The following is a 27,431-nucleotide window of genomic DNA, read 5'->3' on the forward strand; positions in this document are numbered from 1 at the left end:
CAGAAATAGGTTGTCATTTTGACTTCTCATCCGTACACTTCCTTTTTTTTTTTCACCTGTGGCCTTTCCTCTGGACAAAGAATATGATACCTCTTATGGGGACACATAAGCCAACATTTCTGGAAATTCAGTTTTACTCCTTAAGTAATTGGAGTTTCCACTGATAACTTGAACCCAGTGCAAAACAAATGATCTGCAGGAAGACCTTAAAGGTAAAAGACCTTAAATTATATAGAGACCAAAATGGAGAACCAAAGAAAATATTTTATGTCTCTTTCTTATCCAACAGTAGACAGATAATTGATGACTGTTAAAAAGAAAAAAATGGGGAAGGGTGCCTGGATGGCTCAGTTGGTTAAGTGTCTAACACTTGATTTCAGCTCAGATCATGTTCTCAGGGTTGTGAGATTGAGCCCCATGTTGGGCTCCGAGCCCAGCGTGGAGTCTGCTTGGGATTCTTTCCTGCCTCCCTCCTGCTCTGTTCCTCCCCTACCACCCCCCACCCCATGCTTTCCCTCAAATAAATAAATAAAATCTTAAAAAAAAGAAAAAAGGAAAAAAAATGGGGTGGAGGTAGCAAGTGAGAGAGGGCAGTGGCAGTAAACTAAGAAATGTTGAATGCTTGCTCTTTGGCAAACACGATGTGAGTAAAATAAATACTTAAGTAATTTCAACCTAATCTTCACAGGTAAGTTCCCATTTTACCAATGAGAGTACAGAAGACCACTGAGAATAACTAAGACAAGCCTCATACCTGGTCAGATGGCAGGTCCAGATTGAGGAGACCTGGGATTTTTCAGAATGTGATTTTTAAAAAATTATAATACATACATGTTCTTTAAGAAATAAATGTCTTAGTTTCCATTGTACTGTACACATTCCCCTGTCAAAACACCTGTCATTCTCTTATTTTAATTGGTTATGTCTCTCTCCTTCTACTAGTTACTTGTACATAGGGACTAGGTTGCAACATTCATCTCTGAATCATCAGGGCCTAGTATAGGAGTTGACCCTTGACTTGTGCATTAAAGATTTGTAAAAATGGAATTTCTGTCTGTTTGAAAACATCTGCACCCTCCACCCCTACTCCTCATCTCTGAGTTTAAAGAAAAGTATAGAGTTGTAAGGGTTATTAGAGATACTCTACCTCAGTCCTCTCATTTGTATAAAGGGAGGAATTTCAGGCACACACTGGAGAGACAGATCATGATGTACCCCAAAGCCCCCAATTGATAGTAGTTATTCTAGCATTCTTGCCTCCTGCTTCTCAGTTCAGGGCTCTTCTTAGAATCTGCATGTATACATTCTGCTTTCATTCATTCAGTACCCTCTGATTCTCCTTTATGCTCAGTGCTGAGGAAATGCCACTTTCCTTTCTGCCTCCCCGAATAAATATACAGCCGTGCTTTCCAGAAACCAGAAGAAAAATAGCTTCCCAAGAGTTAAGACTTAAGCTAGAAAATGATCACTGAAGTTGGATTTTTACCTGTTGTATCCCATTTTGCTCATCCAGACAGTTACTTATTATTGTTGTTCATTGGAGACGATAAGTGATCATTTGTAGGGCTGGGTAAACTGTTCAGGACCCTGAAAATAATCTCTCATTGCTATAGTTTGATTTGGTGTGGTTGTTGAAATGTGTGTTTTGCTTTTCTTTTTTAAAGATGTATTTGTTTATTTGAGAGAAGAGCCCACGCGGGCGTGTGGGGGGAGGGGGCATGGGAGGGGGAGAGGGAGAGTAAATCGTAAGCATACTCTGCTTTGAGCCCAGAGCCCCACACAGAGCTCGATCTCAAGACCCTTAGATCACAACCTGAGCTGAAATCAAGAGTCAGATACAACCGACGAAGCCACCCACGTGCCCCTGTTTGCTTTTCTTAATCAAAAGCAAACTTAATCTGTAATGTAATGTATTCTGTAAGGTTAAATTAAGCTGTGAGTTGTGCTTCCTTTTAGCTCAGACTCGTAAAAATAATTTGTACATGATGGTTTCCCATGGGCTTGAGTGAAATGTGGTGGAACGATGATTTTTCTTCACTTAGGTTGTGTTAGCTCTCTACTTTCAAAACGTTTTTGACTCTAGCATCATGTAAACACTATCTTGGGTTAAAGTTTTTTCATGTGAGTGCTTTTCAAAAGTTAATTTTAGTAGTACTTTGGACACATTTTAAGTTTTATAGAGTATATCTAATGTATGGAACTTACCAGTAATGAATATTAAAGATACCCAATAAAATTACATTGAAACTATAGTCACCTTTTGATTTTTCAGGAAAGTGATACTGTTTGTAGACTGAGAGTTCTTAATTATGGACTTCCTCTAGATAAAAAATTCTCTGTTCATTTGAATAGAATGTTTATTTGACAATGGAGCCGGAGGAGAAGGACTGAGGGCAGAGTCAACTGGCTTGACTCTTTCCTTTGAATTACTTTAAGTTCTTTAGAGAGAAAGTCTGAAGTAGTGGGACATATACATTAAAGAATATTGGAGAAAAGGATGCAATTAATTATAGAAACTTGTATTAAGCTTAATTTTGCCAAATCATTATTCTTAATGAAAAGAATGTGTGTTATTAGAACTATCTGGAACTTTGATTCATGTCATCAATCCATGGCAAGAAGCAAATGATATAGTATTAATTTTATGAAGTAATTTTATGTATTGTCATGTTCTGTGTTTTTTTGTTTTTTTGTTTTTTTTTTTTTAGGACCGGAGTAGGCCGTATGACACTTTTAACTTGCACTCGTTGGAGAACTCCTTAATGGATATGATAAGGACTGATCATGAGCCTCTGAAAGGTAAACACTACCCTCCCAGTGGCCCACCAATGAGTTTCGCTGATATAATGTGGAGGAATCATTTTGCAGGTTAGGAATATTCATATGTCCATTCCTTGCTTGGTGTTTTAAATAAAAATCAGCTTCTTAATAATTGTGATTTTTTTCTTTTTTTTTTTTCCCGTTTGTTTTTTTTTGCTTCTGTAAAGCATTGTGGAATGTATTTAAAGTTGATTTTTTTTTTTTAACCTGGGTTTAGCTACCTACAATAATCAAGGTTGATTGCTTTAATCATAATGTCTGGCAGAAGCATGTGTTGGGTAGCATGAGACCAGAAGTCAAGTTTTCTGGGCTTGGTGCGTTTGGAATCCTTAGCTGAACCTGCATTTAAGTCAAAGTACACTGCAAGGAAATGTGAGATTTAGTAAACCAATCTCCAAAGACTACTTCAGAAAACTGCATAGAAAAAGAGTTCCATTTTATTAAAATATAATCACTCTCCTCATATAGGAAGTATCACTACACAGACTTAAGAGCAGCCAGTGATTCTTTACATTCTCTAAGGCTAAAACAGAAAGAAAATGTCTTAAAGTGTGTAAATGTTTTGGGTTAAATGTAAGGCAGAAAGTCCCAAGGTCAGCAGTATTAGGACTTGCTATTTTTAGAGCCCATGTAAATTCAGGTTAGTGGTTGATGTTACATTCCTAAGTACAGATAGTTCTTTTTATGTGTTATGGGACTTTTTAGGGGCCCTGTGATATTTTAAAATACCGTAATGGAAATTTCCTGTGGAAATATCCACTTGTGTTTAGAGCCTAAATATCTGAAAACTGTGAAGAGTTGGCCACAAGAATGCCCATCTTGTTTGAATCCTTATGTTCCCTGGAGCTGTGAGGAATTGGATCCTCTCTGGTTCTCTCCAGGCTTTTATATAGATTGTGACTGACTATGAACACCTGATAGTCATTTCCTCAAGCCACCTCAGAAATCCATTTCATCATTTTCTTGTCACACTCATGATTTTCTGTTGCTTTCCTCAATTTCCAGTGAAAATAAAGTAGTTAACAGGCTATCAAGAAAGTAAAGGATTTTGAGAAAAGCTGTATTTTAAGGCCTTCAGAATTAGAAAAAAAGATCTTTCATTTATTCATTGTTATATTTAGTCACCGTTACCACGTCTTTGCTCAGTTGAAAGATTAGGTACATGGTAATTTAGAGAATATTTCACTTAGAAGTGAGAATGGTGTTAAAAAAAAAAAAAAACAGTGATATTCACAGACTGTTTTGTGTTTTTAGTATCTTCTAAGGCTGCATTTGTCTTCCTTCTCTACCACAAACAGCTATAAGCCTCTCCTAATTATTCTAAAATATTCAGCCTTTGTCCTTTATGCATACCTGTTTTATCTTGATCTGTATTCTTTTCTTCTAGCAATAAAAGATTATGAAAGGATCTTATATTATAGTCTGTAAATAATTTTCCAGAATTTTGTGAATATTGTTTACACAGGAGCTATTGTGCCCTGTTCAGAGTAGCAGTGGCAAAGTGTAAAAGAGGGTACTTCACTATGGGGTAATGTAAACCCCTTATTCCATTTTTGGAGGCGCCTTTTTAAAGTGCGTGTCCAACTACCTCTGCATATATTTCTCTGCCACATTTGCAAATGTGAGGTTTCATCTGTAAAAGTCTTTTGCATTGTACTCACAATATGTCCTAATAAGTTGGGAGGCGTATAATATGTACTTTTTTGCAGCCTTAGTATGCTTGCAACTTCTCTGTTCATCATACCACCCACCTTGATTTCCTACTAATGGACTATTTCCCATGGTCAATTACATCACCATGTCATTGTCCTCTGGTTAGAGTGTTTGAGCTTCCTGCTTCCCTTTTCCAGCTGGGAGACTTTTAGATCTGGCCTATGGCACCATGTATTTGATTCTTATTACTTCTAATAACATAATTATGATGCTGGCATTTTAAAGGAAAAATTTTAAGTAATTTTTGACTTAAAAATGGAGAAAATTATAATAACAAAAATGTAACTGAAAAAATAAACGTGATAGTGTATCCTTATTTTTATATATCTTACGTGGTAAACGTTATCCATGATTTTATCTGATCTTTATAATTTATTAATAGGCCTGAACTTTGGACTCTTAGATTGTTTCCAGCTTTTTCTCCATAATAGGTGATGCTGCCATGGATAAGTTCTTGCACATAGCTTTTCCTTAAGGTAAAGTCATAGAGAAGATCTCTGGGTCAAAAGATGCAGACATCTAGGTGAACAGAGCTTTAAGAGAAAGGTGGTAGGCTAGGGGACTTACCATGTGGCTTCCCTAGGAGTCTGTCCAAAAACACTTTCTTCTACTCCATCCTGTTTTTCCTCCTACCTTTAATATCTTCTCCCACTTGACGATGGGAGCACTTTTTTGAGCGTCTCAAAACTCAAGTTACAGAATCATAGGTTTTTGTATGCTTGTTTTGTTTTTCTTCCTGGAGTTTGATTTTCTTTAGGAAAAAAATACTTTCTTACTTAGTGTGGGAATTTCAGATAGTACATTAAAAAAACAAAAAGGAAAGTGAAAAAATAATCCGAGACTTACTACCTAGAGATAACAAAGATTATTATTTTTATTAACATTTTTCCAGGCATTTTATATTCTCTTGGTAGGAGATTAAATTTCAACTTAGCCTTTCTGACTTTGCAGTCATTCAAACCTGGGTTTGAATCCTGGCTCTGTCTCTATGGCCGTTGATCTAGATAAATCAGTTAGCCTCTTCAAAGCCTTAGTTTCCTCATCATTGAAATAAAGCACCCACTTCATGGAGTGGCTGCAAAGGTCAGATAAAGTTCCTTGAGACTAGAAACTGCTCAGATGTTATTTTTTTTTTTTTTTGGCTGACAGTGGTAGTGGTGTGCTATTGCCTGGCCTGGGTAATAAATTAAACCTTATATTCCTACAATATTTACTTTCCTTTTAGCTAGACTGTAGCTAAATGTTAAAAGCTTTCAGATGCAAGTTGTCAAAATTTTGTATTTGCCATAGATAAGTAGTGATTACTGAAGGATAAACATTTTGTCATTATAAAAAATCACCTGAAGGAGAAAGGAAAATAATCCTCTTATGTTGGCTTTCCAAAATTGTGTATCTAAACAATGTAAAGAAAATATAATAGGATATCACATTCATGAAAAATAAAGTACTTCATGATGTATTTAAAGTGAACCCAATGAAATATGTTCACAGCAAAATTTCGTCTTAGAAATGTATGCAATGAGGGGTGCCTGGGTGGCTCAGTGTTAAGCATCTGCCTTAGGCTCAGGGTGTGATCCCAGAGTCCTAGGATCGAGTCCCACATCAGGCTGATCTGCTGGGAGCCTGCTTCTTCCTCTCCCACGCTCCCTGCTTGTGTTCCCTCTCTCGCTGGCTGTCTCTCTCTCTGTCAAATAAATAAATAAAATCTTAAAAAAAAAAAAAAGAAATGTATGCAATGAGGGGTGCCTGGGTGGCTCAGTTCTTTAAGTGTCTGGCTCTTGGTTTCAACTCAGGTCATGATCTCACGGTCGTGGGATTGAGCCCCACACCTGGCTCTGAGCTCAGTGTGGAGGCTGCTTCAGATTCTCTCCCTCTTCCACTCACTCTCTCTCAAATAAATAAATAAAATCTAAAAAAAAAAAATGTATGCAATGAGAAATCCCTTTATTTAACTGTTAGTGGGAGAAATGACAGAATAGGAAGTTCAGAAAGTAATGACATCTGTTTTAGTAAAGAATTTTATTTTTTTTTAAATATTTTATTTATTTATTAGAGGGAGAGAGAGAATGAGCAGGGGGAAGGAGCAGAGGGAGAGAGAAAGAGAAGCAGACTCCCTGCTGAGGAGGGAGCCTGATATGGGGCTGGATCCCAGGACCTGGAGATCATGACCTGAGCCAGAGGCAGTCGCTTAACCAACAGAGCCACCCAGGCACCCCTAGTAAAGAACTTTAATGGTTTTTCAGTCACATTTATACTTATACTCAGTAAAACTAAGGCAGTCTTGAAGATGTTTGTGGAAAATATCGAAGAGTCTCTACCTCCTCCCCCATGATAAAAATGTCAAGTAATATGGAGGAAAAGTTGAATTAAGCTTTCTTCACAGCACTTGAGGAAAGTGTTGTTTAGTAGTGTTGATCAGATCACAGCACCCTTATTTAAATAAAAATTAGACTAATTTATTTGGCTTCTTAAAGATATCAAACTACAGTTCTTGGTTATAACAGAATAACATATTAATAATTATCAATCATCTTTTACCATATTATGTATGACTTTTCCTATTGTTTATTTGAGAGAATGCCTCCAAGAAGTGAGAAGGATGGTTTTGAGAAGGGTGATCAACTAATGAAAACTGTCCCTTATTTCTTTTCTAAGTGCAGAAATCCTTGGGTTGATAGAGATATGAGTGAGACCTAGGAGAGAGGAATTGTTCTCTGCATACTTTTCACGTGGGCTGAAGGGAAGGAAAGCCACAATTTTCCTTACAACTATGAAGATTAAAGGGATTTCTGGCATTGGGAGAGGTAGGATTAAACATAGGGAAAAAGCGAGCACCTGGGTGGCTCAGTCGATTAAGTGTCTGCCTTCAGCTCAGGTCATGATCTCAGGGTCCTGGGTTCAAGCCCTGTATCGGGCTCCCTGCTCAGCGGGGAGTCCTCTTCTCCCTCTCCCTCTGCCCCTCCTCCCTACTCATGTTCTCTCTCTCTCTCTCTCTCAAATAAATAAATAAAATCTTTAAAAAAAATTGTTTGCTGTGAAGATAGGAAAGATTCCTCTCTGTACCCTTCTTATAGGTGTTCCCCAGCTTGCTACTAATGATGAAAGTTTACCTAGCCACTGGGGAACCCCTATGAAAATCCAGGGTCATTAGGTCTGATTAATCATAGCCTCCCTTAGGATTAACATTCAAAGAGTACAAAGTGATAAGAGGAGGGATAATAGGGAAATACCAAGCAGAGTGTTGGGCAGTGTAGGTGACATTGTAAAGCAAGGTCCATCCCCTGGTTGGGGTAGCACTTTATAGAAGATATCTTGGCAAAGAGTCCCCTTTCTGTCATCCATGTAGTCTCCCTCTTACAACAGAAGAGTAGACCTGGCTGACTACTTGGGGGTTGTACCTGATGAAACATTTCTATATATTTGAATTTTCTCTTTCCTCACTATTCGTGGAACTGAAATTTGAAAAATGAAAAGACCAGGTGTCAGTTGAGAACTGATATTGAAGGGTTTGCTTTTCAAATGTATACTGAATCTGGGAAAAAATAACTATCTTCTGATAATAGTGCTTTAAAACATTTAAACTGACAGAAACTTGGAAGAAATAAGTGCCACCCTTTTGGTGTTATGGAAGCATTTTTCTTTATTCATCATAATTTAAATTTAGTATTGTATAGCCTTTCACAAAATTGGCCCCTTTTGTGATATGTCGAGGTTCCCTTGTTTCAGAAAAAGTGCATCTTCATTACATTTAGTTTGTTCCAGAAAAATATGCTGTCTCCTTACTTATATTGTTGCTTGAGTTCTATTTTTGTGCTACCTACCTTTGGCCCATAGCAGTTTGTCTTGTATAAAAGTTAGCAGAGTCTACAAATTGTTTGGGGCACAGGTTCTGAGTTAGCAAAAAGTGATTGTTCTGTTTCTATACAAGAGGGGGTAGTAAATACAAGTTGAGTGATTTTTTTTTTAAATAAGAATCTCCCATTAATTTACTCAGTGGTCCTTTCTATATAGCAGTGTAATCACCTGAGAGTTTTACTTATTTATTTTTTAAAGATTTATTTGTTCATTTTAGAGAGAGCACAAGCAGGGGGAGGGACAAAGGGAGAGGGAGAGAGAATCTTCAAGCAAACCTCCTGCTGAGCACGGAGCCGGACACACCTGCCATCCCGGGACCCTGAGATCATGACTGGAGCCAAAATCAAGAGTTAGGTGCTTAACCCACTGAGCCACCCAAGCACCACTATCTGAGAGTTTTAAAAGAATGATTTAACTATTTTAGAGTAGAGCCTGTAATGAGGAAACATAGGAACAAAGAAATTGATAGCATGCCCAAAATTATCCATTACTGGTATGAAAAGAAACTAGAATTTGACCTCAGGTCTAAGCTCATAGCTTTTGCTTCTTTGTTCTTTGGAACATATTTAGAATACTTTAGTGCCAAAATTTTATCATTTTTCCTTAAAAGGACTTTAAAACACCATTTTATTGTATTCTTACATAATATGTTATTTATCTTGTGGATACTTTTTCTGAAGGAATGTATCTTCAATTTTATAGAGAAAATTGGTGGAAAGTACAACCCAGCAGAATATGCATTTTTCTTATAACCTTTTCTAGAATACAGCACTTACATTCTATTATGTGAAGGTCTCTGAAGGGCTTGACTTTTTAGAGCAAATAGGAATGATTAGAGGAAGATATAGCGGTTGTTCCCTATCTCATAACATATTGCAGAAGTGAAGAGGTGACTTTCGTAATTAATTATGAATTCATAAAAATTCCAGTTTTTATTTTGGACATGTAATAATATGGGTTGGTTGGACTCTGAAACTTTGAATAACAGTAGAGGTCATTTTTTATAACTAGCCTTTTAAATATGAATGTGACTTGAGCTTATGAGATTGTGATTTTCACAGTCCGGATAAACATATGTAACCCTATTCTCTAACCTCTCCCTCCAACCCCTCACCTCCATTTATCAGGCCCTGTACAGTGGGGAAAATAGGACAGTCTCAGATTTCCACAGCATCATTTAACTCTGTAAAACCAAGTATGCCTTTCAGTTTTTGAAACCTTATATTTTACACTATACTTAAAAGATAGCTGGCTGACAAGAACAATTTAAAAATAGCAGACCATAGACAGGTGACAAAATGTCACGCTGGCAGCACCAGACTGCATTAACAAAAATCACCAGATGTCACACACTTGATTCTATTTTCACAGCTGATTAAACAGCAGTATTTGTTGGACAAAAGGAAGAAAAAAGAAATGGCCTCATCTGAATTTAGAATCAGTTTTTCTTTTGCTGTTATATATTTTCTCCTTCAAAATCTCATAACAATAAAATTTAAGATGCAAAATATATTAAGAAAAAAACATATAATTCTACTTTTAGAAAAGAATCTTTACAGATAAACACTCCTTAAACTGGAAGACTATAAACCAAAGTGTTAATAGAGCTAGTATTTAATTGGTGATCTTATTGTTTGCATTTTTTTGTATCATCCAATTTTTCTCCTATGAAAATATATTGCATTTTGTAATCTAAACAATTTTTGAAGAGGTAAAGAAAGTAGCTTAAAGAAACCATAAGTGGTTTAATAGAAAGAATTTGCATTTAGTTGGGAAACAGATTGTATTTAAATAATTGGTTCTGATGGGTCTGGCGTGACACAGTTTCTTATAAAATCTTTTGTGGATGATGTTGATCAAGAGATCCACTGACGTTAGAGAGACCAACAGAATCAGGAAGGATACCAGGAAAGGCAAAAAGTTTTCTGCTTTTCAGCGAATTCTGATGCCTTCATCTACAAAACATTGCCTAAGGCTCTTTTTTTTTTTTTTTTTTTTTTCTGCATCTTTAGAAAGATTGAATTGGAAGTCATCAGTGTGGGCTAGGGGATGATAATCGGAAAACTACTGAGCTTCCTTTCAGTCATCTTTTCAAGCTGTAAAGTCCTAAGACCTCCTGGAAAGAGCCCAAAAAGGACCCAGCTTCTGGACGAATGCAGAGAGGGCTACCCTTTAAATGTGGGAATAGCAGTGGTTCCAGAAACATATAAAAACTGTTATTTGATGTAGCCAATTTAAAATCCCATAATTCTTTAACATAAATGATTGTAGCATGGGAAATAAAAGAAGTTTAATGAGGATGAACTAAATTTGGGCTTGCTTGGTTTTTGTTTTTGTTTTAGAGGGGGCGGGAGGGACAGAGGAAGAGGGAGAGAGAGAATTCCAAGCAAGCTCCATGCTGAGCACAGAACCAGATGCGGGACTTGATCTCAGGACCCTGTGATCATGACCCTGACATCATGACCTGAGTTGAAATCAAGAGTTGGATGCCCAACCCACTGAGCCATGCAGGTGCCCCAAGCCTTGCTTAGTTTTCTTGATAACGCTTTATGATTTTAGGGAACACCCTGGCTTTTTAGGAACCACACCCACGTCTGAATATTCCTTGGTCAGAGATTGAAGAGACCATCTCTATATGCCATTTCCTTGGGTTCTCCTGGGCAGTGATTTTGATCTCTTGTTGGGTTTTTAGGCATACTTTCCAGTGACTGTCTATTTACTGTTAAATTTGGGTATCTCAGAATATAATGAGTAAATCACATCTAGTTCTTATGGATGTTAGTATTTGGTGGTAATGAATACAAATAAGGTCTTGATTATCTGAAAATAATAGAATATTGATATAGCTAACTAAAACCAGAATGTAAATTTTCCCTACTGATCCGCAAGACTTATTCTCATGACAGATTTTCCTATTATAGGTTCTGATCAAGGTGGTGGTAGGAGGTAGCACTCATTGCATATGGAGTAGACTATAATTTTTAGAAACTCTAAAATGACTTAGGAGCTGGAAGAACATAAGACACCAGAGTAATTACATATATAGATACTGTTAAATGTGTCTTTAAACAATGGGTAGTTTCTGAAACTCCTCACAATTAACTTCTAGTAAATATGAAAAGATCTATGAAATCAACAAAAAATAAAACAAGCAATTCTATTATTTAAAAAATGGTTCTTTACTAATATGATTTTTCTCTAGAAAACATTAAAATACATTCTAAAAATGATATTACTGTAATATAAATGCTAGCAAAATAGTTTCCATAAAATTAGAGATAGATGTATGTAACATCTTCCTCCTAATAAGTTTAAAATAATGAAAGCTAAAAATAATTTTTACTGAAAGTCCTATAATGCTTCACAGTAAAATTAGAATAATCTCCTTAGAATCCATCAATTGTTGAAGAGCTTGGTCTAGAAAACTTAAATACATTTTTTTTCCACATAAGACTCTCTGTTCCATTATTCTTTTAATATATCCACCTCCTTTTCCCAAATAATTCATGAAACACATACCAGCTGTCTACATCTTACACTCTCTTAACCCTGGAGGCTATTTGTTAAAACATCTGATTCAGACTTACCATGTTATAGACCAGAGGTTGGCAAACTTTAGTCTGTAAAGGTCCAGAGAGGAAATATTTTAAGCCTGTGGTTCATATGGTCTCTGTCACTATTATTCTTTGTTTTTTAGTTTTTATTTTTACAACCCTTCAACAATGTAAAAATGATTCTTAGCTCAGAGGTGTACCAAAATAGGCAGCCAGTCAGTGTGGGCAAATGTTTGAAATCCGTTACTATAAGGATGAAGGTCTGGAGATAAGCATTATGCCCAAGGTCATATAACTAGTTAGAGGTAAGGAAAGCTTAAGAACCCTAGATTTTTAGGCCGGTCGTTGTTCCCCACTATACCTGTTGTATAAATTTTACCATCTTTCTTCTTGCTGCCATTCTGATAATTATGTTGCGTTTTTGAGCCACTGTGAAACATTTATCTTCTATTCCCTCTATATAAGCTTCCAGTTTATATACTTCTCTGAATTCATTTTTTGCGGCTTGAATTTGAAGGGCAGTATGAATGATTGTTTAAATAAAATGCTTAATCCAGTTGGCATGTTTAAATCGGAATGCGAGAAATGCTTTAAAATTTCAGTGTATTGTAATGGAAGCTTCTTTTTCATTTTGTTTTATTTATTTGTTGTTATTGAGATTTTGGCTTGTTTTTAAGATTTTTTTCATTCGTATGTTTTATGACTTGATTTAAAAACTGTCGTAACTGCTATGGCCTTGTTATAGATTATGGCATTGTTATAGATTAATCTGTTTTAGCTTTTTGTAATGTTTATCTTTTACAGTGTATTTGAAATTATATTAAGCATTCTTTTCTTTGTGCTTAAAATAAAATTATTTTATTTTTTAGGACGCATGGGAATAAATTTCCATCATCCAGGAACAGATAATATTATGGCACTTAACAGTAAGTCTTCATATGAAATATTCTATAAAATTAGCAGTAAAGGTTACAGCATATAATTTCCACTTTCTTAATTGTTCATTACATTTCAGCCTCCCACTTAGTGCAGGATAGACCATTATTCTCTCCCTGTGGTTCTTGAAGTGTGGTCCCTGGACCAGCAGCATCAGCATTACTTGGGAACTTAGTAAAAATGCAAAATCTCAGGCCCCATAACAGACCTGCTGCATCAGAAACTTTAAGGATGGGGTTGAGAAATCTGGGTATTAACAAATTCTATAGGAAATTCTAATGCAGGCCGAAAGTTGAGAACTGCTACTCTATGCCAGGGGTTCACAAACTACAGCCCTTTGAGCCAAATCTGGCCCATTGCCTGGTTTTATAGTTTTGTTGAAACACAGCCACACTCATTCATTTAGGGATTATTTCTAGCTATTTTTGTGCCACAGTGGCATAGCCCAAAAAGTCTGAACTATTTACTGTCTGGCCCTTAAAAGAGAAGTTTGCGGACCCCTGCTGCATACCACTGGGGTGGGGGAAGGAAGGAGGAAAGGAAGAAAGGAGGCAGGTGAAGGGAGAGAGGAGGAGTAGGGTAGAGAATGTGAATGGATAGATCGATTTATTTATTCATAACTCAGGCTTTTCTCATTTTGGTGGATAGCCAGCAGGTGCTTCAAACTGGACATCAGGGGTCTCCCATTAGTGGAATTTGTGTGGGATAGGTGGCCAGCAGCTTTGCAGGTTAGAAATGGTTTTGTCAGTATAATTGTTGGGTTGAGTTCTGGAGCATCAAAACCTAATTAACCAAAAAGTCATTGTATTAGTTAATACTGGAAGAAATGTCTGGCTGGCATCAGTTCTTCTTCCTAGTGTCTGTGGACTGAATAGCTTTGCAAAACAGTCTCTAAATAGAAATTGTCAGTTGTCAGAAGGAACATAAAAGCCATTGAATCTCTCAGGACTTAGGTTTTTTTTCCTCTGTTAAATGAGTGATATCAAATTGTTCCCTGTTATCCTCCGAGATATACAAGCTGACTGTGGATGCACATAGGAGACATACTGGTAAATCTAGAGCTGTGTACAATATTACCCCTTTCCTTCCTACCATTGGAGTTCCTTAGGGGAGATTTTACCTACGTTATCTCTAAAATACGTATTCTACATTTCTTTTGGTTCTGACATGTAGCCTACCTCGCAGCGGCCACTGCTGAGAACCACGGGCAGTACTCGATGACACAGGTCCTAATCCACTGCATGAGCATTTTGTTCTAAATAGCGAGTATCCCCTCTTTTGGAGTGTCTTGGAAACTGTAAAAATTTCAGACTATCCACCTCTATTTTCTAATTTCTAAAAGAAAGGTCACTTTACCTTTAGATTATGGTACCTCTATTTTTTTTTTCCTTAGAAGCAGGTGCATTGGGATGAGGATTAATAAACATGCTTAACTTGCTGAACCTCAGCAATTTTGTGAAACTTTGTGGAAACACCTGAGTGAGGTGATGGATCTAGAGTTGAATGTAAATGGAAAAAACAGTATGGTAGAATGTCTGCCTGAAGGAATGAGTGTGTATTTTAGAAAAGACCGGATTTGCTGTGGTGTGAGTCCTCTTCCGCAAGAAGGAGAGGATATAATTTACCATTGTTTTGTGTATAAAATGAAGCTAAAAGACACTTTTCTTTTTAAAAGGGTTTGATTCTCTTTGATTTGATTCTCTTTAATTATCTGCTTTTAAATAAGATTTTGTTTATGTTCTTTCCAGTTTGTGCATGATGCTTAAATCCCCCTTTGAGCCTCTAAGTTTCCTTATCTGTAAGAGAAGGGGACTGAATTAGGTCATCTTTAATGATTCCGTGAGTCTGTAATATTTTTTTATTTTCTTATTTTTACTTTCTATTTTTACTATTTTTTTTTTAAGTAAGCTCTATGCCTACCCAACCTGGGGCTTGAACTCAAGACCCTGAGATCAAGAGTCACATGCCCTACCGACTGAGCCTCATGTAATGTTTTCTTAAAGTACCAAAAGGGGCATTTTGCCAATATCTATATCAAATGTTGATGAGTTACAGATATTTGCTACATTATGGCAGATATGAGAGTATATCTATCTTCAGATGACTCTGAGTACTGCCCTGTAGGCTCCTCAAAGTAAACCATAAAAACAACCAGAATTTGACATTTGCATTACTGTCAGTTCTCTTTCAAAGTTGACTCCAACTTGAAATGATGAGAATAAACAAAATATCCTCCTTGGTAGATAACTTGTGAGACCTACAGATTTTGACAGACTTGCTGTGATAAAGCTTTGCTTCCCTTTTGTGCGGTTGAGCCTACTCAACCAGTGCCTTATATATGTGACACATGGACAAGCACATCTATGTATTGTCTTTCCTTTTATATCTACCATTTGTCGGCCCAACAGTTATTGTCTTGTGACTTGTCTGTCCTTCCTTCCCCTCAGCCTTCATATAGACATAATTGAAATCACTGAAACTTTTTTGGTGCTTACTGAAAGGGACTGGGTTGAATTGTATTTTCAGACAAGAAGGGACTGGCTAAGAAAATTAAAGAGAATTGAATCAAGTTTAAATTTTTAAAAAAGAAATTCCTTCTTTGTTACCCTTTTTTGCTTAATTTTTTCCCTTTTTTTTTTTTTTTTGCTTTACAAAATCCATGCTTCCTAATTCTGCACATAATGCTGCCATTCATTGTGTCTTCAAAAAACGTCCATCCTTATTTTATTTCCTTGGCCTTACCAAACCGCAATCTCTTCTGAAGACACCATATTCTAACCTCTCCTGACTTGAGGGGAATGACAAAGGTCTGTGGTGAGCATTCTTACTTCTCAGTACTACTTCCCAGCTTTGAACGGGCCAGTTTCCCATGTTTTGGTGTTCTTCAAGCATGTCTTCCAGTTACACTTTCCTCTGAGGATCACTGCCACTGAAGTCATCTACAAGACAGAAAGTGGGAGTGGAGGATAGGATACTAACTTTAGAAAATAGTAACTCTATAGACATGTAGGGTATGGAAGAACTAGCAAGATTTGTGTGAAACCAAAGAATCTACTGATTTTTCCTGTTCAAGACTATGAATCTAGTAAGAATTAGCAAGCCAGCCTTCGGGGAGGAAACCAAGAGACATATCTAAATTTTAGCTTTCCCCCAAATTATTAGGTCCTCAAGCATTATAGAGTATGGAAGGGAAGATTGGGGGAGGAAATTCTGATCCATCAGTAAGACCTGCCACTTGTCTGGTATTTCCAAAATAAAATTAGTTTTGAAGCAGTAAGTCCCTTCCATTTAAACTGATAATATATTTTTTCTTAACTTTGTAAAAATTCTGTCCTTTCGTCTCTTCACATTTACAGCAAAAACACTAGAAATTTGCATAATGTATTTTTATTTTTCCTGCTGGAGGAGGAAGAAGGGTACTGAGAATGCATCCAGCTATATATGTAGTAGTTCTATCAGCCAGATTTTTTCTAACACCAGCAGTAGCTTTTGGTTTTGGTTTCGTTTTGTTAAACTCTTAGGTATAGAGTTGAGCTTAGCAGTTGTGGGCTTGTGTAGCATTGATACCTGACTTTGATGATTTTTCCCCTGTTATGATGATCCTCTGAAAAGAATATTAGTTACCTCCATGATTAGTCAAGTGAACCAAATTTATGGTCAAATTAATGTTCAAAGCCAGAATGCCTGGTCTGATAATTTACTCTAAGAGATAATCACTGCCAGGTGTATCCACTTTATGTTTCTTGACCAGTCAGCTCTTCTTTTTCCACGTAGAGATTAGGCTTGGAAAACCAGTTGAATATCAGAAAGTTGCTGATGAGTATGAAATTGGAAGTGTTGCTGAAGGGGTAGGATCATTCAGCTTCAAGAAGGCATCCTCCAAGCAGGCTGGAAGGCGTGTAAAACCTGAGGATGAAGCAGTAAATTAGCAAAGCCATGAAAAGCATTGTCTAGAGCCAGGCTGTTCTCCTTCCGTGCCTTACGAGCCATATGACCTTAGTGCCACATTCTTAACTCCTCTGCCTCTGGTTTCTTCCCTGGAAAAATGGAGATAGTGACCACTGAAGTAGGCGTATATAAATCTTATGAAGCTTAGCATAGTGTCTGACTAGGAAATAATGCTCTGGTGAGCTGCTGTTGTGATTGCTTGCATCAGCTTTATTGCTGCCTTTTAAAGATTTTTTTTTTCCTTGCATGTGACTTCCCAAACACGAGTCTATATTATATTGGTTGTTTTTAAATAGATGTTTTCCTGAGGTGGTTTAACGCAGCACACCTACAAGTTGCTCATAAACTACAATGACTGTACCAGGGAACAATGCCACTTCTTTTTTAATGAATCTTTTTTTCTGTATGAAATGCCTTCTGCCTCTATCCCCTGACTTTGGGACATGCACCTTTGGGGCCTTAGAGTTGCTCCATCTCTAGTGAAGTTTAGCACCTTTAGAGGTGCCATACTGTAATGTTTGTAATGTAAAATGGTATAGTCATTTTGGACAACATTTTGGCAGTTTCTTAAAAAGTTAAACATACACACACACAAAGTTAAACATACATCTACCATATGATGCAGCAGTTAGTTCTACTCCTAGGACTGTACTTTAGAGTAAAAATGAAAATGTATCTCCATGTAAAGATTTTATGCACATGTTCAAAGCAGCATTATTCATGATTGCCAAAATTACAAATAATCCAAATGTTTCTCAACTGGAGAATGGGTAAACAAATTGTGGTACATTGATACAATGGAATACTTTCAGCAGTAAAAGGAAGTAAACTATTGATACATGTAACAACACGAATGACTCAATTATGCTGAGTTGAAAAGCTGGACAGAGTATGTACTAGATGATTCCGTTAATATAAAATTCTAGAAAATGTAAACTGATATAGAGTGGTAAAAATATGACAGCTTCAAGGATATTTTGAAGTAATATTGTCTCCCTTTCTTCAGATGACAGATGTAAGGGCTTAGATCTTGGAGGAGTCATGTGATCAGGATGGCAACTAGCTGAACAAGTCTCTGAATCTCCTAAGTCTCTCCTTGTTTAAGAACCTGTAAGAGGACAGTTAGGATACTCTAGCTCATTGTTTTGTGAGATTTAGAGAAGATTAGGTACATGTACAAATAAGGTATCACTACTGCTACATTTGGAAAGTAAGGGGCATAGTCTCATTCAGAGAAGATATGCCAGAGAATGATTTTTTTTTTAGACAACAGTTTTGTAATGTAACAGTGTTTCAATTTTATTTAAATTAAAAGTTTTCTTGGCATTTATTTTCTGATATCTTTCGGTTTGTAACTAGAGTCTATTCTAAGTTACAAGAGGTGAAGACTTAAACTTTTAATATCTTAAAAAAGCCACAAAGACATTCACCTGCTTGAGAAACTGAGGTCAGTGATTGTTAAACAACTTATACATAGCCGATGCACTAGGAAACTTGGAGCTTTAGTTTATGCTGTCTTCCACTTTTTTCCTCTTGAAAATATTTTGGAAGATTTTGCTTATATTTCTGTTTGAACTGTGGGCTGCTAGAGCATTTGTTGAATCAAAAGAGGAAACATGAAAGGGTTTTTTTCTGAACTTTCAAGTTGGGCAGAGACTCCTGTGTGGTTGCAGGGCTTCCTCTTCCTCCACCCTTTCTTTCTGTGCTGGGAGTGAGCTCCTTGGGGAAAGGCTCAGCTGAGAGGAAGTGGCAGAGAGGGAGCTGAACACATGATGCTTTTATGCCAAAACGGGAAGAGAGCCAGGTTTGCTAGAATTCCAAATGGAATTTTCCAAAATTTGAAGAGTGCATTGTGTTTCTGCTCACCATGAGTGGATATAAGTAAATAATTTTTTAGCAGAGTAATGAGATAGTGAAGGAATTATTTTGAGATTCTCATATTAAAGACGTCATCTCTGAGTATTTTGAACATTTAGAGACAAGATCTGCTGTTGCTTCCATATGAACAGATTTAGGAGTAAAATTAGTATACAGCTGTGGTATGAATATATTGTAAAAGATGGCTAATTTAAAAATGAAAAACAGTAATTATAGAGATATGTGATGTTCTATAACTTTTAAGTACTCAAGTTTCAAACTATATTAAGTGGATGCTGTATGTGAATGTGGTAGGGAACCCAAGGGCATTGCTGTTTTGTTCTGTTTTGACCTTCTCATTTACAGATGTGGAAGCTGAGGTTCCAGAGACTGTGTGAATTGGGTAGGGTGACAAGGGAGGCAGGAGTAGAACCTTTTGCCTCCAGGTTGAGGATGATAACCTTTGCTTTAAATACTTAATTGTTAAGAATGGTTGTATTATTTTTATACTAGTTTAGCACAAACACACAAATTCATTGTCTTAGGGAAAATTGTTTTGCTAATAATGTTCCTTGTCACCTTGTTTATGCTCTGAATGCTTAATAAAGCCTCTTTTCCTGAAAAATAGAGCAATAAACCTGGTCTACATAGTCGGACATTGAACATTGTAAATAAGTGTAGTCTGAAATATTCTTGACTTATTAATTGGATTTTGGAAGAAGTTCCTTACGTGTGTGACTATGTCCAAAGTGCTAGTAATTAGGTGCTTCCAATCCAATAATAAAAGATACAGGAAACTGAAAAGTTACCTACTTTTCCCTCCCCTCCCTGTTTGCTTTCTCCTCTTGTGTAGGCTGTAGAACCTGGACTTCCCATTTATGGCACTCACCACACTTATAATTAACTATTTAATGTTGGTCTTTAATATGTATGTTTCAAGAGAGCTGAGACTAGCTTTTATTCACAGGTCTTCACTGGCTTCAAGTGCAGTGCCAAACCTATTCAGTAGGTACTCAATATTGGAGACCAAAAGACATGGAAAAATAGCTCAGAGAAACTGTGAAAAGCACAGTGTAACAGCCTGAGAGAATATCCAGGCTACCTTAGTTCCTTTATAAAGATTTGTTTTAACTCTTCTTTTGGAAAATGGTAATGATATATATGGATCTAGCAATGAACAGTTTATGAAGTGCTTTCTTAGACCTCTGTGCTTTAGTAATGCATATAATGGGTTGACAGGACATGGTCAAAATCCACTTTCCTGAACACCAGTTTTACCCAAGATTCTTCTCTTATCCAAACAAAACATGGGTTATGTGATAGAGTAATATATGAAATTGATATGCAGTTTTTAAGAGAAAGCTGACTATTTCAAAGAGGATCCTAAGATTTTTTTTTTAAGATTTTTATTTATTTATTTATTTGACAGAGATAGACAGCCAGCGAGAGAGGGAACACAAGCAGGGGGAGTGGGAGAGGAAGAAGCAGGCTGCCAGCAGAGCAGGGAGCCTGATGCGGGGCTCGATCCCAGAACGCCAGGATCACGCCCTGAGCCAAAGGCAGACACCTAACGACTGCGCTACCCAGGCGCCCCGAGGATCCTAAGATTTTAATAAGTTTTAAGAATGCTCTGTGATCTGTTTCCCTCTGCTTTGGGGGCACTTTGATAGAAAAGTTGAGAATCATGGCCATTCATTTCATTTATTGCAGCCTTATTTAAAACATAGCAGTATCTTCATTTTCTGAAAAAGGTAAAGGAACTTGCTGGTGTCCTACAGCCAACGAATAGTCATCTATGGCTTATACATAAAGATTATTCTGCCAGCCAGCCCCTTAATCTAGTGTGACTTCTACTCTTGGATTTTCCCAAAAAGATACTTACGTTTCATTTAGCTTCTTTTGTAACATTAGTTAAATAATACTTTATTGATTGTGGAGAATTAGTGCATTTCCAAAAGTGACCAGTTTTACTTTCTAGAACATAGTCTCCCTTGTCAGTGGCAGGAATTTTAACCACCCTTCCACTCAGGCCTTTAGTATGTGCAGACAGGGAGTCTGAGACTTGAACAAAAACTTGGTATACAGGTGATCCCTAGGTAAAGTTAAGTAGGTGAAACTCTGCCTTTTCTGTTATCCTCTGCATACTTATACCTTTGTTATCTAACTAAAGGGGTTTTCCCCCCTAAAATAAGTGGTAATAATGAAGTTTTGGGTGGCCGAACAGATCTGAAAGTAAATCCTAGATCTATCACTTATTTTCTCTGTGACCTTAGACAAGTTACCTGTGTTTTTTTATTTTAAATGGAGTTATTAACCCCTTCTTTACAAACAGTAAGGACAAGTGTGCAATGCTTCTGTTACCAGACCTGGCAAGAAATACACACCTAACAAATGCTAGGCTCTGCTTCTTCCCTCTTTTCCCCCTCGTCCCCCTTTTTCCCTTTTTGAGTTAGCAGTAATTCTTTTTCTTTTTAAATTAGTTTCAGAGGTAGAATTTAGTGATTCATCAGTTGCATAAAACACCCAGTGCTCGTTACATCACGTGCCCTCCTTAATGCCCATCACCCAGTTATCCCATTCCCCCACTCACCTCCCCTCCAGCAGCCCTCTGTTTGTTTCCTAGAGTTAAGAGTCTCTTACGGTTTTCCTCCCTCTCAATTTTCATCTTATTTTATTTTTCCCTTCCCCTATGTTCATCTGTTTTACTACTGGGTATTTATCTAAAGGATACAAACATAGTGATATTTGAAGGGGCACATGCACCCTGATGTTTATAGCAGCAATGTCCACAATAGCCAAAATTTGGAGAGAGCCCAGATATCCATCAACAAATGAATGGATAAAGAAGATGTGTGATATATATGTATGTATGTATATACATACATACATAGATTTATATACACAATGGAATATTACTCAGCCATCAAAAAGAGTGAAATCTTACCATTTGCAGTGACATGGATAGAACTAGAGGGTATAATGCTATAAGCAAAACAAGTCAGAGAAAGATACCATATGATTTCACTCATATGGAATTTAAGAGTTAACAGTAATTCTTAATCCCAGCTGTATGGTCAAAATGGGAATAAAAATAGAAAATTCCTGTGACACTGTACCAGAGACTGTAATTTAATTTATTTGAACTGTAATTTAATTTATTTGAAACTTGGCTGTGAGTGGTGGGCAAGGGGTGGATGGAAAAGAACAATTAGAAATTACCTCTTGGGAGATCCAGTGCCACTCCTCCTTGCCAACGTCTGTCTTTATCTGAGCATGAAGGAATCAAGTAGCATAAGGACTATGCTATGCATTCCCTTCTATTCTTCCTTCCCTCTCGAAGCATGCTCTGCCTTTATCATTCCCTGAGGTTTTCCCAAGTCCAGGTCAGAAAAGGAAGCTGTTTTGGGGCGGTCAGGGCAAGGGTGAGGCTAATGAGCAGCATTCCATGTTGCTGGAGCTCTTCCCAAATTCTCAAGTCATTTCTTTTCCATAATTTTCTTCCATGAAGGAACCCTCCTTCTCACATGATAAGAGCCTTGTTGACAGGGAGGACAAAGGAATGGTGACCAAGGGGCTGGGCCTTTGGTTCTTTTTAGACTCCTGAGCACACTAGCACCCATTTATTCATACTTTCTTCTCTCTGTATAATTCCCTACATTATTTTGGAGTTCAAAAATGTAGGATTAGCAAGTATTGTTTGTCCTGAACAGTCTAGAAATTGAGTTGTTATATAAAGTTTGAAGAGACCTCATCAGATTTTGACATAGTGGTTCAGAGAAGATGGTTTCTTGAGAACATATGCCAGATATTTGGGTGCATACTTCTATAGTAGGCCTGACCTGATCTGGACAGGTTGATCTGTGTAAAATACAAAATACTCTGGCATGTGATGAGAATTCTCAGGACTTTTCTTGATTTCTTCCCTTTTTTGGTGGGGGGGACAGTTATTCCATGATTTAATAACATTCTACTGAAAGTAAGGTGGTAGTTACTCTCAGTGGAATGCTATTAGGCTACAGATGTGAAGGTGCATAGACATCACCTGATGTGAGTAGCTGTGGATGCCCACCCTCTACAAGTAGGGAGAGCAGTATAATGCAGAGATTCTTTAGGTTTACTTCCAGAGAGATCTTGTTAGACATACAGATTTTGATTGATTTTTTTTCTGCTTTCATGAGGAATTTAGGAAATGGGCTTAGAAGTTCTAAAGTGATTACTTTGATAACATATCACATATTGAGATTCTTTAAGTAACCTATATGGTAAATGTACTTTGGAAACTAACTTAATACTGAGTATGTGTGGATACAGCAAGATGATATAGAGAAGCCTTGAACTTATATTTTGAATGAGATGGGAAAAATAATAGTGCGTGGAAGTGGACTAATGGGGTTAAGGGTTTCTTAGGGTCAGAGAAGAATAGATGTTAAGACATGGATATCCAGATTCTTATGCTGACCAGATAAGTGTTTATATTATATTGATAGTATGGGAAGAGTGGGTTGAATTGGTGCGACTGGAATATATGGGTTTGATGTGTAGAATAATAGGTATGAGGATCTGAAAGGTGGTTAGGGGTCAGATGGTGAAGGGCCTTGGATGTTCCCATGAGAAGCTTGGGAAAGACAAGTGTTGTCTTACTGGAAAATTAGGTTTATCCAAAGGAGAATGTTCAGGATGATATGGGTTAAGGAAAACCATTTCTTATGAAGAGTAGCTAACTATATTTTCTTTATAGAAAAGAGAAAACCAAAAAGAGATTAAGCAATGACCTTCAAATAAAAGTGGGATTAGGCTGGGGTCTGTGGTTAAGGATAGTAGAGAGGCACATGTTAGAAAGAACTTTCTACCTCGTAAGAATGGTCCTACCATAGAGTATAGCTCTTTAGTTTTCTAATCATGTTCTCTGGAACCCCAGCATCCAAGGAGGTACTTTAAAAGCCACTGTGGGGGAAGGATACATGACAGGTTGGGCTCTGGGTCCTTGTAATGCTTTGGGGAACAGTTATTTCACATCTGTTGGGGTTCAGCTTTTGAAGGAGAGAGAGTTCTGCTTTAAAAAAAAAATGACTGGAAGAGGCTGAAGTGTGAGTCTCCTTAGTCTTTTATCTTAACTCTTGATTTTAAGGTATTCTAGCTGAACCAGGTAGAACACCTTTGTGTTGGTTAAAGAAGGAATTCCTGTTTTGTTTGTGAGATTGATTAAAATCTATAGGTTTCCTATAAGATTTTGTAAGCAGTGAAGCAGAATATTGCAAAAGTTCAGTTGTTTAGGATGCAGGATACAATTTCATATGTTATTAATGACAATTAGATTTTTCTGACCAATCCACAAAAATGTCTATTAAAAATACTGATTTTAATTCATAAAATAGCAGTGTAGTGATTAATAGAAAACATTAGTGCTATGGTAGTAAAAATGAAATAAAACAAAAAAAATTGGAGTGAAAAGTTCCTTTTTATTAAACTTGGATTATGCTGCTAAAAGCAAACACTTAAAGGATGATGAAGTTGTAGAAATTCTAAAGGGAATTTTTAAGTACTTTCACGGACTTTATAGGTTTGAAATACTGGCTCTTCAGTCTTGCTAAGTTAAGAGTAAGGGCTTTTCAAATGTCCATGGACTGATGTATTTCTTTACTAGGGCTGTCGTAACAAAATAGCATAGGCTGGATGGTTTAAACAACAGAAATTTATTTTCTCACAGTCTGGAGGCTGGAAGTCCAAGATTAAGGTGCTGGCAGGGTTGGCTTCTCTTGAGGGCTCTCTCCTTGACTGGCGGATGGCTGTCTTCTTGCTGTGACCTTCCATGGCCTTTTCTGTGTTCTGAGCATTCTTGGTATCTCCTTTTCTTATAAGGACACCAGTTGTATTGGATTAGAGCTCTACCCTTATGACTTCATTTAACCTTAATTACCTCTTTAAAGACCCTGTCTTCAACTAAATCACACTGGGGATGCTTCAGCCTATGTGTTTTGGGGGCACACATTTTAGCCTATAACAACTGATGAGTAGATAAATTGTGGTATTTCCATACTATGGAATATTAGTAATGAGAAACAAAACATGCACATATGTAACAACATGGATAAATCTCAAAAACATTAAAGGAAGTCAAACACATTGATTCTATTAATATGAAGTTGTGGAAGGGGCAAACAAAACTATAGTACAGAAAGCAGATTAAGGGGCACCTGGGTGGCAGGGTTGATTAAGTGACTGACTCTTGGTTCTGGCTCAGGACGTGATCTTGAGTTTGTGAGATGGAGCCCCACGTTGGCTCTGTGCTCAGTGTAGAGTCTGCTTGAGATTCTCTCTCCCTCTAAAATAAAATAAATAAATCTTTTCTTAAAAAAGCAGATTAAGTAGGAAGATCAATTGTTCTGTATGATGTAACACAGTGGTGACATGACTATATATGATTACCAAAATTGGTCAAACTGTACATTTACAGGGGATGAGTTTTATTGAATGTAAATAATACCTCAACTTAAAGAAAGAATAAATGCCTTAGAACCAGTGTGGACCTGGATTCAGTCCCAGTTCTGTGTAGCTGAACAACCTGGAGCCAGTCATCCTTTCTGGCCCTCAGTTTACCCATCTGAAAATGTATATTATGATAGCTGTTTGTGTTACTTTTTAGGCTTGCAAATTGAATAGAAAGATTTTTCTGAGAAAAATGGATGAGTCAAAGTGAGAAGGGTAGGAAGAAGAGATTTTAAAACATCCAAATACTTTATGTGAATATAACAGTGGAAAATGTATCCCGTCCTTTCAAGCATAATTTTTACCTAAGTTCATATTGTTTGTGGAAAAATTGATCACTTTTCAATTATAATTTGCTAGATTTGGGACTCATTGGGCTAAAAGTGTCTTCCCTGCCATTATAAAGACAAAGAGGAGGAGCATTTATGGGACAAACTCCATCACTCCTGCTCTTTGGGAATTATCTAATTAGGGAAAGAAGGGGGTATTTTTGTACAAATTTTAAGATCTTACCCCATCTTAGGTGGAATTTTTTAAAAGATCCCTCCCTCCTTCCCTTTCTTTCAGAGAGAGAGAGCACAAGCAGAGGGAGGGGTGGAGGGAGAGAGAGAGAGCATCTCAAGTGGACTCTGTGCTGAGTGCAGAGCCCAACTCAGGGCTTGATCTCACGACCCTGAGATCTGACCTGAGCTGAAACCAAGAGTCAGACGCTTAACTGACTGAGTCACTCAGGCGCCCCTTGGGTGGGATTTTTTTATTTTTTGTATGACTTAGATGGAAGCTGAAAGGGACCATTAGATGTTTCAATAGAATTTAATTTTGTATACTGAAATGATATTCAAAACATAAGTTTACAAGGGTTTTTTTGTTTTTTGTTTTTTTAAGAGAGAGAGAGGTGAGGGGAAGGGCAGAGGGAGAGATAATCTTAAGCAGGCTCCACATCCCGTGTGGAGCCCAATGTGGGACTTGATCCTACAACCCTAAGATCATGACCTGAGCTGAAATCAAGAGTCAGACACTTAATTGACTGTGCCAGCCAGGTGCCCCAAGTTTACAAGGGGTTTTTAAGAAACTGATTTTATTACAAGGAAAGTAATTAACAATTTTTTCCTAGAGTTGACTTCTAACCGTCTTGACAGATATTTCCAGGCTAGTTAGTAAAATGTTGTACTAAGGTCTTTATATCTTGTTCATTTGTTTTACATCAGTACAGGATCCCAGGGACTCTGCTTAAGTTCCTGAAATGGTGCATGCTACTTTGATACACAATAGAATAGAGATCTTTCTCTGTCCTGCTTCCCTTTCCCTCTCTCTCCTCTCTCTCTCTCCCTCTCTCTCTCTCTCTCTCTCTCATTTTTGAGCCTCTGTGGTGGAATCTGTTTATGTTGTTACTCTGCTTAGAGAAACTTCAGCATATTTGGGTGAATCCATGTGGCTGAAGAATTAGTTTAGATTTTAAAATCAGATCATAACACGCTCTTGGGGAATCATATGGATGAATGCAGCCATTTAAGACTCAGTGCAGGCCAAGTCATAAAGAGTAACAGATGATCCATTTTATTTTGTTGCCTCATATGCCTAATAAACCATAACATTTACATGAAAGTATCATTCACAACGTACTAGTCACTGATCACATAAGCTTATTTTTAGAATAACTCTGGCATATCCCATTGTAAAATACATGTACCTTTTCATATTTATTGTGATGGATGAAAAATCTTTAATGTTTTCAATTTTAAATTATGCAGATTTAAGATTTAAAGACTATAAAAATGTTAGCATTATGGATTTTCTACATTAGTCTTATAACCTTTTATCTTAGTGAAACAATCTAAAATGTTTGTGTTTTGTTTTTTATTGAACTATAACATACGTACCAAATAATGCACAAATTATAAATATATAAGTTAATGTATTATTACAAGTTGAACACACCCATATAACCAGTACCTAGATCAAGACCAAAACATTAGCAACACCCCAGAACTCCCGCTTAGTCTGCCTTCTGGTTAATACCCCTAGCCAAGGGTAACCATTACCATGACTTCTAAAAATTAAATGTAACTTTTTATGAGTTCTAAAAGTAATACATATGAAATGGTAAAAAGAATTTTATCTGTAATGATGATGATGGTTGACAAATAACAAAGTTATTGGAGAAACTATTTAAGACTTTGAAAGTATATCATACCGTCTTACATCTGGTATAAAACTGTACTAGCATAAGACGTATTATGCAGATGGTATTAGTCATATTTA

The 27,431-nt window shown here is 36.9% G+C and overlaps 1 protein-coding gene across 1 annotated transcript in view; it reads left to right on the forward strand.

Moving 5' to 3' along the window:
- Positions 1–27,431, forward strand: part of CPEB3 (cytoplasmic polyadenylation element binding protein 3) — a 178,373-nt gene that overhangs the window by 65,208 nt on the left and 85,734 nt on the right. Inside the window, exons 3-4 of the mRNA XM_040624688.1 lie at positions 2,709–2,868; positions 12,812–12,868. Coding sequence (XP_040480622.1) covers positions 2,709–2,868; positions 12,812–12,868 — 217 coding nt within the window. The remainder of the gene's footprint in view (positions 1–2,708; positions 2,869–12,811; positions 12,869–27,431) is intronic.

This window comes from Ursus maritimus, unplaced genomic scaffold (genome assembly GCF_017311325.1).
Source record: "Ursus maritimus isolate PB19 unplaced genomic scaffold, ASM1731132v1 scaffold_7, whole genome shotgun sequence".
Classification (NCBI taxonomy): Eukaryota; Metazoa; Chordata; class Mammalia; order Carnivora; family Ursidae; genus Ursus; species Ursus maritimus.